We start from the raw sequence: 13717 nt of genomic DNA, 5'->3' as shown, positions 1-13717 counted from the left end.
GCCTGCTCCCATGACCATCCCTCATGACCCTCAGCAGGCCCCCCAACCCCCTGTTCATGCTCCACATCTCCATTTGCCCCCATCTGATTCAGCCGGTCGTCACATATTTCTGCCAACACACACCCCCCAGCCCCTGCATCATTGTCTGTGTACACAAGTGGGCCGTCTGCATGATCCAACACGTGGCTATTTGCGCCTGTGGTATTAAACCCTGGGTCTAGGACACTGACCAAGTCTGCATAGCCGCTATCTAGATACGATGAATGTTGTTCCGTATAATGAATTCTGTCAACATCATGAAAAGCTTCGGCAGGGTATGCAGCAGCAGCAGCAGCAGCAGCAGCAGCATCAACGCGCGATCTCTCCACCAGTGCACGTAGGCTTTTAAGCTGTTTCTCTGTATTCTGTAACATGACCCTATACCCATCATCATTATTATTATGGTTATCCCCTGATCGATGTATATCACCCGTGCCCCTCTTCAAAACTTTTCTGGGGGGAGGCATACTACACGTCTGTATTGTTTATTTAGACACCACCCCTTATAGACACCATGCCTAGTAGATCACCTTGGATAAAATTTATTTGTAAGTAGAGCTATGATAGCTTCACTGGATGCATTCTGAGCTATCAGGTATTGTTTTATGGAACAGCCGTTGGCGTCCTGTGTTTGTCTAGCCTCCTCTTGTTTCTTACATAGATCGGTTACTATCTCTTTTAATGCGGTGTTGGAACGCCGCAGTTCACTGATTTCATTTATCAACTCTACATATAAGGGGTTAGCTGTGTCCCTCGGGTGCACAATCACCACCGTGGGTTCTGTGGGTATACCTGCTCTGTTTTGTTGAAATGGGGTTACACACTCTGCCGATGTTGCTCCTATTGTAGTACTCTCTTCTTCATAGTCACAGACCGCCTGCAGCATTTCCTCGTCAGTCAAACATTCTGGATAGTACCATGTGTCCTTTGTTGGTGTAGACCGGTCAATCTGCACCCTGCTGTACAAGCATACATGGTCAAAACATGTTATAAAACAAATGTCTATATATATATATATATATATATGGATGATGTCACATACCTTGTAGAAGGTCTCTCAGACTGGACACCCGTATGTACTTTTTTTTTTTTTTCACTGGGGTGAGCATAGAATTATAAAATCATTTGAATGATTCGTCAAATAATAAATATATAGAAAGCTTATATCATACTGTCATTTTCCCTACCTGTGCCAGCTCCCTGGTTGGGGCACGTAGTCGTTGTTGGTAGACAACTGAGTGCAGCAATCTCCTTTTCCAGTTTTTCAAGACTCCCATGTATAGGATGCGCGCTGTCATCTATTTCTAAAAGGTATAAATACCTATTAAAAAAATATATATAAATATATAAAAACAAATATGAATCACTCGACATAGTACAATCTTTAAAGCTTTCTATTTTTAATTTTTTTAATTTATACCAATGTATGTGTGTGTGTGTGTGTATATTTATATATATATATATTTGACAATGAAATAAGTACTTACCACATATCTGGTCCATTGCTCCCCCCTTGTAGTACATCTGGCTCTCACTGGAAATGTCTTAAATGTGAGGATGCACCAGTCTGCCAGGGTGTCAAGAAGGGAACCGTGGCTGTATCTATATAGGAGACCCATACCCCCCGAATGCAACATCATTACCAACTAAGGACCCTGTTTTTTCACACGCCAGGGTCTCAGTGGGGGTGAGGGTTCATATGTTGCTTAAAACTAAACAAACTGCTCACTGTTTACCACATAAGGACTCTGTTTTTCTCCATCCCTGTGGGGCTCTCAAGCTATTTAGGGTTTAGCACCGTTTGGGTGCTGCGTACATTATGCGACCCTAAGTCGACACGCTTGTTCCTCGTTAAAACTGTATGTTTTGCTGAGGGGTTTTTCCTCTGTTAGGTTACAATGTGTGTCCTGTTGGCTAAGAAGAAGATAGCCCCCTAGTTCATGCATTAAGCTGTTATTTTTGAATCTGAACAGAAGCACCAGTGTCTCACTGGTTTGTGGTGGGACCTCTCATACAATTGAAGAGAAGCAGAAGAAGACGTTTGGGGGTTGGCCCCCGGCTTGTGTACTGTGTCACATAATGCTACACTAAGTCGGCATATGTGCTCCTCGTTAAACCTTAAGATGTATGTTTTGCTGAGGGCTTTCCTCTGTTAGGTTACAAATTGTGTTCTATTGGCTAAGAAGATAGCCCCCTAGTTCATGCATTAAGCTGATATTGGTGAATCTGAACAGAAGAACCAATGTCTCACTGGTTTGTGGCGGGGCCTCTCATACCTTTGAATAGAAGAAGAAGAAGACGCCACTGGGACCACACTGGGATAGGCCTCTGCTGTTTCACTAAGAATCCTGGAGCGTGAACCATTCCAAAAGGAAATTTCGATCGAGGCGCCAAATAACACATCTATATATATGATGAAACCCCTCCTACAGTCCCGTGTTTCCGGTCAAAACTAACGCCCATCGCATAAAACACCCACTGATATGGCAAATTTCCAATCAAAACCAAGCACATCATCGTCAAAAATGGTTTACGTATCCATTCGTAAAATGACGCATTTCCGGGGCATGACTTCAAAATGGCGGCGGTCACATGCCCACCCCACACCCCTCCTACCCCCCAAAAGTTCAATGACGCATTTTTCCGGTCAAAATGGCGGCGGTCACATGCCCACCCCCCCACCCCTCCTACCCCCCAAAAGTTCCCTCTTGCACGCCCTCTGGCATGTGACTGAGGTCAAAGGTCACATGCACGCGCAAAAGTAGAGGCTATATACTACTATTGCCACATTCAGTAACACATCGCAGTGTGACGGTAAAAACAAGGAACACCCAGCGACATACAGTACACCATTCTGATTAACTAACACCTACAGCGGACAGAAACACCACGAGATGTTAGTTTCAATTTGAATACAACCCTTTGAAATGGAGCCTTGAGCAGTTGTTCGAAATCTGGACGAGGAAGTGGAAGGAGGTTTGAGAGAAACCCGAGCGATAAGAGTGAATAGCAACATGTATTGTTTCAAGCTTTCTAATGTATTTGCATTGTCCAGCAGAGTGCTTCTTGAAGGAGCGGTGGTTTGTGATGCAGGCCCGAGGAGCTGTGTTTCCACAAAGGTCACACGAACACTGGAGGGAGATTAGCAATTCAGATTGGGCTAAAGGGGCTAAAAGGCTGCTGTAGCTCTGCCTGAGTCTGATTACATTAGCAAAGAGTAGGAGTGCAAATGTACCATGGTGATTAGATGGCATGAAAAGGGAGCAGCTATAAGATGTTCTAAGAAACGGGTTTATGAACATAAATACAACACAGACATCACAGACCGCGTAACCGATGGCTCACAATGAAACCTCCGTTGCACCTCAGTAACTGGCCTCCCTCGCGTTCACGTGGATTATCAGCACGCGCGGCCCGGCCTCCTGACCATCTGCCCGTGTTCAACATCAATCTTGTGTAAAAGGGGTTTGTTTTGTTGGATCATTATTAGGGCGGTTTTGAGTGAGGATTTCCTGCTTTCCGTGGTCTGTTCCCCGACCCGTGTGGGACGTGGTGCCACGGCACAGGTGAAAAGTTGATCTGCTGATTATAAATAAAGTTCTACGGTGGATACAGACGAATGCGTGTGCTGTTCTTTACCAGGGGCACGAGCCAGATGACATCATACGGCTCTATGGCTCTTTGGTCAGGCCAGACTCCCACATCCTTACTGTCATTAACAATATTCCACACTTCTCATAACAGCATTCTCAATCCTGATTTCCCCCCCTCCACACACACACACACACACACACACACTGCATGTCTCCCATCAGGTGTGTTCAAGCAAACAAACATGAACTCTTAAACCCCCCTGATAAAGGTGGAGGTAAGATGCAGCGCTTGAGGTTGTTCATGGTCTCTGTTCCAGATTAATAATTCAAATGATTCATAAGTACACAGCTAAAAAAAAGGCCTTCTGGTGAGCTTTCTCCCTGCAGGATGGACAGTGAGCACGCGAGGACACACAACTGCCTACGAGAAGAAAAAAAAACCTGTAACAGCCCAGTGCACAAATGAACAATATTGAAGTGTAATTCAACCAGCGTATCTCCACCATGTTACTATCGACCGTCAGGTTGTCTTTGTTCAGCGCAGGGTGAGTGGGCCTTGATGCCCAAAGTAACACAAGACAAAGTGTGTGTCTGTGTGTGTGGGTATGGACATATGTTGACACATGCACAGTGTGTACAGCCAGAGGTATGTGTGTGTGTGTGTGTGTGTGTGTGTGTGTGTGTGTGTGTGTGTGTGTGTGTGTGTGTGTGTGTCTAAGGCTACTGTATTATTCGAAACAACAAGCAAACTGGGAACAACACATTGTTAGATGCAGAAATAGCAACATTAACATTACTGAAATGAGCCCCACTGTGCAGCCCCTCTCCCAGGCCTGGCCCTCCAAATGTCAAACGCCACAGGTCACAGGTCACAGGTCAGGTTGATATTATGGAGAAATACCGGCGACCTGTCCTCTAGTCCCCTTATGCCATTGTCAGCGTGCTGCAAACTGTGTGTTCGTGCAAACCTCGACAGGCCAAGTGATGACCACTGGTAGAAATAAAAAAAAAACATACCAATACACCGACGAATGTGCCCAACGGTTGCCGTGGTGACAATGAACCCGCCCCCCTTAACGCACTTGTGCGCGCGTGTGTGTGTGCGTGTGCGTGTGTGCAGCCACATTAGTCCTACCTTGCATTCCTCCATGCACGTCCTAACCGAGTAGGCATCCGTCTCGTATTTCTGAACCAGCAGTTCAAACTCCCGGTAGTTGTCCTCCGCCCGCCGGTCGAGCAGCTGATAAGCCCGAACGCACTCGCTGCATCCCGGCAGGTCCACCCCCATGGCCATATCCAGGGTGCAATTCAAATCGTCCGGGCTCGTAAACCCGTAAAACAAATCCAAAAGTGAGTAGGAATTACAAAAAGAAAGGTACAAATCGCTCAGGTTGACGTACGCCGGCCGCGTCCCCCCGTCCCCTCCGCCGGAGAGGCCCAGGCACACGCTGCGCGCGTCCGTGAAAGTAAAGCAGTCCTTGGACAGGCTGTCTGGATGACAGGTGTCCATTCGCCACAGAGGTCTGGTAGAATTCTCTAGAAAAATAACATCTTGCTTTGTGGCGAGACGGCGGGGGTCTGGTGGCGGCGGTCTGCGCTGTCGCTGGAGGGAGTTGGGGTACTCGCCCGTGTCCGTAAAAGCGAGCCCCCTGTCCGACCGCTTGTCCCGGGTTCGCGTCAGCTTCGCCTCGGCGCAGAACCACAAGTGATCAGACAGCAGGACGGTGATGAACAGCAGAGAGGCCAGCGACAGTCGCCATCTCTGGGCCCGCTCCGACTCGGCGAACGGCTTCTCGTTCTCTCGGGGTGCGAACCAGTATTTTAAGCCCTCATCGTGCTGCCGACGCATCCAAGCGCCCCTGGTCATATTTTAGGAAAGTGCTGCCCTGGCCGACTCCACCGCGGGGGCTGCTCTGCCACAATACTCATTGACTTGGGGGGGGGAGACGGACTCCGGTTTGTTCTCCTCCGTTTAGCGGTGGGTCGCCGTGCCTGCGCCGGTCCAGGGCGCTCCTCTCTCGCGCCCGCAGCGCTCGGCGCCGCTACTCCGATCCAATTAGCGCGCCCGCACGGATTAAGCCTCGCGCTGCCGCATCCTGGTTCTCCATGGCTCCTCTGGGGGGAAACGGCGCCCTCTTTGACCGCATGCCCCCCCCTCTCCCGACCGTCCCTACCCGGGTTTGTTCCGTCGTCGGGGGGCACGCAGGGAGACCAGCTGTTGCGAGCCTCTCGGTGCTGATGCTGCGCGTCTGCCGCCGGTTCGGTTGTGCGGATTCGCTTAAAGGAGAGCGGCGAGCCCGTTCGGTGCGCGCACACTGTCCGGTACCCGGGTGGGAAGCCTGCAATCCTTTCTCCCGTTGGCCATTGTCATCTTGGACCGCGGTTAAGTTGCCGCCATGTTCGTCTTGAAACACTTTTTCGGAGAGCTGGGTCGGTTTGCGTCATCTCCATCGTTGCGATAGCTCCATCGTTGCGCAGTGGCGGAGCAGCTTATTACCTATATGCACACACGCGCACACACACACACGGGGTGGGAGGGAGGAAGCGTGAGAGAGAGAGAGGGAGGGAGGGGTATGTTAGGGATGTATAGGTATATCCTCTCTGCAACAGTCCCTAAATAATGCCTTGACAGGCCACACACAAACAGTTTGGGCGACATCTTGCTTTTGGTGCAGAAGAGACGCAAGTCCTCTCGCAAGAAGTGCAGGTAAGACATCCCTCTGACTGTTTCCATATTGTCATCAAGACGTATCCATCAGGCCCATTTCATACAAGTGGCACATGTCCTAACTCCTCACATTGCATTGCTCCTTTTCTTGCTCGGAAGAGATATTAAGAGACATTTAGGGCTCAGGCATCAGGCTTCTGTGTGTGTGTGTGTGTGTGTGTGTGTGTGTGTGTGTGTGTGTGTGTGTGTGTGTGTGTGTGTGTGTGTGTGTGTGTGTGTGTGTGTGTGTGTGTGTGTGTGTGTGTGTGTGTGTGTGGTGTGGTGGTGACAGGGAGAACGAGGAGGGAGGCAGAGAGAGGAGGTACTTTCTCTTAAGGTGCTGAATGTAAATTACAGTGTTTATCCTGGTTCTTCGAGCTACTAATCATTGTCAGCATGGCCCGGTGTGCTACCAAAGAGAGAGTTACTTAATGTTAATGCCTGTATATTGGGGATGTGACAAGAGATGATTACCTGATTCATTCGTGCAGCCTGTAAAACAGGGATAGCTCCGTATTTGCTGCTGTGTGTAAGCTGTAGTTTACTCAGTTTCATTTCACAGTTTTCTTTGTAAAAATGCTCTCGAACACAACAGAAATAGATGTTTATTCCCTCTTGTTGATGACATTGCACCTCACGTAGAGTGTACTTGACAGCTGTTTAACTCTAAAAATCAGAAAACCCTGTAATGTTGGCCACTCGTATTATGTCCTGTGTGGAGGTAGCAAGTCATGTCAATAATGGGATCTGCTTACTTATCACCAAAGGTCAACGGGCGCCCACACAAGGGGGTTCAATTGGCTCAATGTTGGCCAATGAAAATCCACCATGCATTGCGTCAATTCCACTGGGAATCATTCCTCACTCATTGCTCATATTGTGTTAATACAGGATACTGCGGTCACGTCTCGTGGGGGTACACGTCCTACTTTGGCTCTGATTGTCTAGTCTGCCTTTAGTGGTACTTTCCTGCTATGTCACAAACTGTATCTGTGTGTGTGTGTGTGTGTGTGTTTGGACATGTGGGCCCACCTGCACTCTTGGTAGACATATGGATATAGGGACCCTGCCAGGAGTTTCATAATACCATTTCCAATTCTGCAATTTGATTTGTGTTGAGCTGAACGCCTGACTTATGTCAGCACTTGAAAGGTGGCCAACCAACAACATACGGAGTGTGTGTCTGGCACAGCGGAGAGTTGTAAGTTTCACACCACTCGAAACACTTTTCCCTACCTGAATTTGTGTGTGTGTGTGTGTGTGTGTGTGTGTGTGTGTTTGTGTGTGTGTGTGTGTGTGTGTGTGTGTGTGTGTGTGTGTGTGTGTGTGTGTGTGTGTGTGTGTGTGTGTGTGTGTAGCGTGGGGGCAAGAGGGAGACAGAGTAGAGAGACAGAGCCAGAGACACGCAGGAGGGAAAGTATTGGTCGGTATTATGAGGGAAGATAGCTGCCCCTTTAATCTCCAGCTGTTACAGTAACAATTCGGCTGGCAGACATGACTCCCTCTCTATGATGGGGAAGTGTGTGTGTGTGTGTGTGTCTGCATCCACTGTCTGTATCCACTGTCTGTATTTTCTCACTGTGCTTATACAAAAGATCTTGCCTAATCAAAGGTTATTTGCCCACTTTCTTTTCAAGTACGTTGGAAACGGAAATAGAGGAAATATCGCTGGCGATATCTATTTTTACTTCATTTCTTTGTCTGTCAAAGCTCAATCATCTGAATATCTATTTAAAAAGCTTTAATAACAGAGTCGGGGGCTCATTGCCTTTTCACTACTCTGTTTGAAGCTTTTTTAAGGCATGCCGACGGCAGTAGCTTTGTCCATTGGGACTTGACTTGGGACAGTGTGCAACAGAAGGGGTTGCCAAGTTTTGGCAAAGCCTGTTTTTACTTTGTGCCTCTAGCTTTCCTGATGGAGGGAACCAGGGACAAAAAAGGAGGTGGACCAGACTCTGCTCGACCTGACGACAGTCAAAAGAGGAGAACAAGGCGAAAGAAAAGAGACTGGTGACATACAATCCAGCACCGCCATACCTTCTGCACACTGTGTCAGCGTGAAGCTACATTTAAGATGCATCTGCTGTGCCTTTCACTTTCCTCCTGATTTTTATTTGTCTGACAGCATTCTGTTTCTATTTCCTGCTGCCGCCATTTCTCACCATCTTTTTCTTCACCGCTCTCCTAATCAGCTGACCATATTTGACTGTTCACATATTGCTCCTCCTTCAGCTTCACCATCACCGTTTCTTTCTCCGTTTACAGTAAGGTCAATGGATGATCCCAGTGTTCATATGTGAGCATACATGTTACTGTGTCTGTACAGTCTGCTGCTGAGTTTATTCCACTGTGTTGGTATTGTTATTAAATGTTCATTCTTGACATCAAGGATTCACAGTTTGACAAAATAATTAATAAGCAACTTCAACCACTACTCATAGTTTCCAGCGTCACATTGAGTTTGCCCTGTCATCATCACTTATGTAATTTGGTCATGTGACAGGTAGTCATTAGGGTAATACTTACTGTAGATAAAGGGAAAAGGCTCTGACGTATTTCGGTAATTTTAGATCTTCTTCAAACCAGGTGTAATATACAAACTCCTTTTTGAATTAGAAATGTTGTATCAATGTCTGGCATTCTGTACGGAATGTCTTACTTCTTACTTACTAACATATATTTCCAATTTTTTTTTCATGTTATAGAAATCCATTAAAAATATTCTAGAAATTGTCTTGAATGGTATTTTATTGCATGTATAAAAAACTATGCACTAAACTGTCATAACCTTGACAAAAAATGAATTCCCAGTTGTTATATGAAGGATATATTTATATAAATAATATATATGAGAGCCATGGAGCCTGGAATGTAAAGAAAAAAACATGAATCACTATTAAACACCTCAAGTTGGCCAAATAGTCATTAGGGATGTAAATGATATACATTTTCCCTGAATAGAAGAAACTATGCAGCCCCACTGGTCCTTGCATGTGTGCAATAAAATAAATTAGCATTATTCAGACTTTTGAATTGAAGGGGGATGAAGCTGATGATGGAGATAACATCACCCAATTCACCCTACCACCCCACCCAGCACTGCCCCCTGCTCCGCCTCGAGGTTTTACTCTCCTGATCGATTGGCTCATCCTGTCTCCATCCCAGGAATCACTCAGCAGCTGATCAGCACAGCTCCCTTTCCCAAGGACACAGCTATTCCCATATCCGAGATGCTGGATTCCTGGCCTATTCCCACGTGCACCCTTCAAAGGAAATGTCCCTGGGAAGGCAGCTATTACCATGGCAAGGAATGCAGAAAAGAAATACATAGCACGGGAGACATGTTTGTGTTAGAATAAAATCTACTGGTATTTGTGTTATGCGTATTATTAGCATTGTTTGACAGCTGATGTTTCTACGTCCTTTTGATCAACATCTGATTTAAATATTGCGCAGATTACAATTTTTAAAGCATTCTTGTTGAAATTTTTTAAAATAACAGCCATATGAAACACTGTTGAATATGTGCATAACTTCCTTATATTTGTATTTGTTAGTCACCCTCTCTTACCCTGATGTTACATCACTGATGTCCTGGGACTATAATGAAGGACCAGAGGGCTGTAGAAATGATGATCACATGTGGGTTCAGCATAACAGCATGACATACTCTGTGTCTTTAAGCAACACGTAAATGTGAATTTGTAGGATTATGATGGTCATAATGAATTGATGAGGAGCATATGACATTAGGTGAGTCCTCATAATGTTTGGTGTGCAGAGACTTGGTGTGCATTAAGATGTCTTAATGTTAAGCCACGCCGAGCAGCACACCTCTAGAGAAAGTGTGTTTGCCCTGTTTTTCTGAGATAACAAGATCATTATCTAAGTATTGTGGTCTTTTTTTGAATGGACGTGACAAGAATACTTCGATTTGAGCAAAAGCACAATCATTTGTTGTCACATAATTCAGAAAAACAGCAGTTATTTCACAATGAAGATAATAATCTCACTATTTCAGGGAAACGGATCCGTCTGCCAGTCCACAGATTTAAACTGATGTCATCAACTGTTGGATGGATTGCAAGGACATTTTGTACAGACATGCATGGTACCCAGATGATGAAACCTAATGACTTCAGTGATCTTCTGACTTCTCCTCCAGCGCCACCAAGAGGTTTGTGAGGTTTCAGTGGAATGTCTAGACAACTGTAAAGTAGATAGAATGCAATCCAACCTCCCTCAACAGAATTTGTGATCCCTTTTCCTCTACAGAGCCAACCATCAGGTGCAAATTTAAATGTGTCCAATACTTTGATTTAGGACCAGGTAACAGAAAAAAACAAGGACCTTCCAGTCTGCGTCAGCTGTACTTTAGCATGCTAACATGCTGGACTAAAATGTTGAATATAATGTAAACTATATAGCTGACACTGTAGGTTGATTTTACAATAGTGGAACCAGAAATGATAACATTCTACTTACATTGGCCGGGCACACATTTCTTTCTGAGGCGTTCTTGAATTCAAGGAGTGTCTCGATCAACACCAAAACCGGGGGCCTGCTTCGTCCAGATGGAAGGAGCGGCTCTCTGTAACATTAGCTTCAGCCCGAGTGTAAACAGCAGAAGGCAGGATTTACAGGAACTCCAGGGCTGAGACTGAAGCTCCACACTCCAGCAGAGAGAACGCAACGTGTTTTTGTCACCAAGCACCCCTGCTGCTGACTCTAACCTGAGCTTAACCCACAGTGCCTTCCCCATCTGTCTCCCCGTCCTCTTCTCCTACAATGAATTCCTCTTACTTCACAAATGGAGATCGAACCGATTTGAATTTTCTTCTGTACAGAGCTGTTGGTGTCACTCAAAGTTAATCCCTGTGCTTACATAGAGATGTTGTACGGGTGTAATGCGCGGGACAACAGATGGAGGACCTGGGATGCAACATTTATTAATGCAAAGAAATTGGTGAGGCCTCGGCGTGTTAGCAGGTGAAATGAGGCTGGCATTTCCAAATGCATTTGCCTCCCAGTAATTTGTGCTGTCAGAGAAAAGCATCTCCGGATGAAAGGGATACGTTTGAATCCAACAGGAAAATGTGTGCGTGTGGGAGGTGGGATGGGGGGGAGGGGGGCGTGGGGGGCGATGAAGCCTTTGAAGAACTGTGAATGAAGTCAAATCCTGGCTAACATAAAACCTGAGAAACATGAAGATGTGACTGAGATCCAGTCGCCTTTCATCCCGGAGAAGTGTTGTACAGCCATAGCTGCAGCCGAGGACGGCCGGGGCAGCTCTGCTCCATTCAGCAGGCCCCTTCTCTTCTGCATGAACATCTCAGGTCTGCCACTGTGTTACAACACACAGCTCACCGGTCCTGTCCTCTCTTAGATATCTGTCTCACTCGTAACGGTCTTACCGAGTAATTGCAACAACTAAAAAAGATCTTTAAGAGAAATTCGTTGAATTGGAGAAATTTTATGATCAAAAGCAAATAATTTTTAAATAAATGTGCGATTGCTGCCTTTTCGGAGCCTTTTTACAGAAAGGTTGATGCTCCCAACTCTACACAACAATCGAGCGGATTGTCACGTAACCACCATTTTGAAATCAATTGGCATGGCGAATTATTCAGCTCATCAGCTTCAGCTGCAATGTGTCGAGTGCTGATTTGCAAACGTTAGCGTGCCAACTAAGATGGCGAACATGGCAAACATTATACCTGCCAATAAAACTGTCACTTTGAGCATTTGAGTTGACACATGAATGAAGCTCAAAGCACCACTGTGTCCAAGCGCACGCTCGCAACATTGTCTGCAATCGCTTAGCCTTGATACCTGCCTTTATGTAGCCACGTACTTCATGTTACACGCTTTGTGTGGCTTTCTTCATTGCAAATGAAGCCCAAACTAGTTTTGTATCGTCTTTGTCATTCAGGTGGTGCGTTGTGCGTGCAGGTTCGGACCCGCGTGGCGCTGCGCTGTGCTCGGCCTGAGTCCCCGTTCTCTGCGTCATCCCTCTCATCACGCAGACTGGCCGACCTCAGATGACTTTGCAGACACACTCTGCAGTCCACCGGTCACGTGCGAATCCCCCCCCCCCCCCTCTCTCTCCCCGCGGTTGCTCGTTTTACTCCGGATCACAGCGGTAGTGCTTCTCCTGGTAATCCACAACCTTTACCTAAGTGAGTCCATCAAAGGAGGAGGGCCATCCGTCTGCAGCTGTTCACTAGTTGCTTGTGACACGCTCCACTGTAAACGAAGTTAACCTGCGGCCGTGTTGAAGGTACAGATAGTGTCTCTATTAACTGAGTTATCCGCCTATTTGAAGCTCTGTTAATTGCTGCCTGAAAGCTGCTTTGATGTGGCGGATGCTGTGGGATGCTACAGTGCTAAGTATTAAGTCCCAGCACACACACACACACACACACACACACACACACACACACAGTGTGACCCGCTATTCTCTCACTTTCTGTCTTTTTCCATAAGTTATGCTCTTCTCTGTAAATATCGATGCAAATATATGCTGAAGAGTCAAGTTCAGGAAGAGGTCAAATGTGATGCATTTCGCTCTACTGCTGTGTCTACAGTTTCATAGTAAAACCAGTGTTTGAGAAGGTGCCCTGTGCTCCATCTCAGGTAACATGGAGTGATCCGCTGAGACTATAAGACAGCACATGATCTGCGTACATTTTTTAAAGCATGTTCTGTAAATCATGGCTTTTAAAATTAAACAGAGCCTCTCAGCGATGACGCATGGAGGAACATCAATCCTTTTTGTCGTGCTCCTTCAGGCTCACTACACCCGTGATGTATTACACCAACGAGATACTTGAATTTAACGGAAGGAGACATGGGAGAAATAAATGATACAGTGGAATCAAATAAATCAGCTCGAGAGGATCGGCATCATCTGATTTTGTGATCTCTCATCATGCAGTGGGGCTAATTTACGGGGTCACGTCATGGTCATGGCTGTAGCTGCAGCGATGCACTGTAATCAAGCCAGGGTCTGCAGAGCGGCAACCTGGGGAACATAAATCAGCCCCGTAGAACCGCCACTGTGTGGTGAAGTAACACGCGTGCACACACAGCGGCACAAACAAGCCGTGCCTCCGTTATCCTCCAGGTATCATCCACTGCCATCAGGATGCACACGTTAACACGCCGATAGCAACAGCCGGCTTTCTGCTAATCCCTCCCATTAACAGTGACATTCACAGATATCTCCCTAGCGCACAGCCGCCAGTGTACAGTACCTTTTCATTAAGGTCGTTCTGTGTGGGCCTCAGGGTGGAGGGGGGGAGGCGTCTGGGACAGTGTGTGTCCCTGTGTGTGAGGGAGGGAGAGAGAGAGGGGGGGAGAAACAGCTTGAAAAAGC

The 13717-nt window shown here is 46.6% G+C and overlaps 1 protein-coding gene and 1 long non-coding RNA gene across 3 annotated transcripts in view; both read right to left on the bottom strand.

Annotated features, from left to right (window-relative positions):
- Positions 1–6153, bottom strand: part of nalf1b (NALCN channel auxiliary factor 1b) — a 128987-nt gene extending 122834 nt beyond the window's left edge. The window contains exon 1 of the mRNA XM_040201778.2: positions 4768–6153. Within this exon, the coding sequence (XP_040057712.1) occupies positions 4768–5499 (732 nt within the window). The 5' untranslated portion in view covers positions 5500–6153. The remainder of the gene's footprint in view (positions 1–4767) is intronic.
- Positions 30–2686, bottom strand: LOC144388745 (uncharacterized). Of its 2 annotated transcripts, none has more exons than XR_013452970.1 (4): positions 1527–2686; positions 1227–1360; positions 1082–1135; positions 30–998 (listed from the first exon to the last, which is right to left on the bottom strand). It is a non-coding gene; the product is annotated as an uncharacterized LOC144388745 (long non-coding RNA). The 2 variants fall into 2 exon arrangements; XR_013452969.1 differs by having other exon boundaries at positions 1227–1343.
- Positions 6154–13717: the final 7564 nt, after the last annotated feature.

This window comes from Gasterosteus aculeatus, chromosome 16 (assembly GCF_964276395.1).
Source record: "Gasterosteus aculeatus chromosome 16, fGasAcu3.hap1.1, whole genome shotgun sequence".
Taxonomy (NCBI): Eukaryota; Metazoa; Chordata; class Actinopteri; order Perciformes; family Gasterosteidae; genus Gasterosteus; species Gasterosteus aculeatus.
The sequence above is the reverse complement of the archived record's forward strand: the minus strand, read 5'-3'. Positions and strand labels throughout refer to the sequence as shown.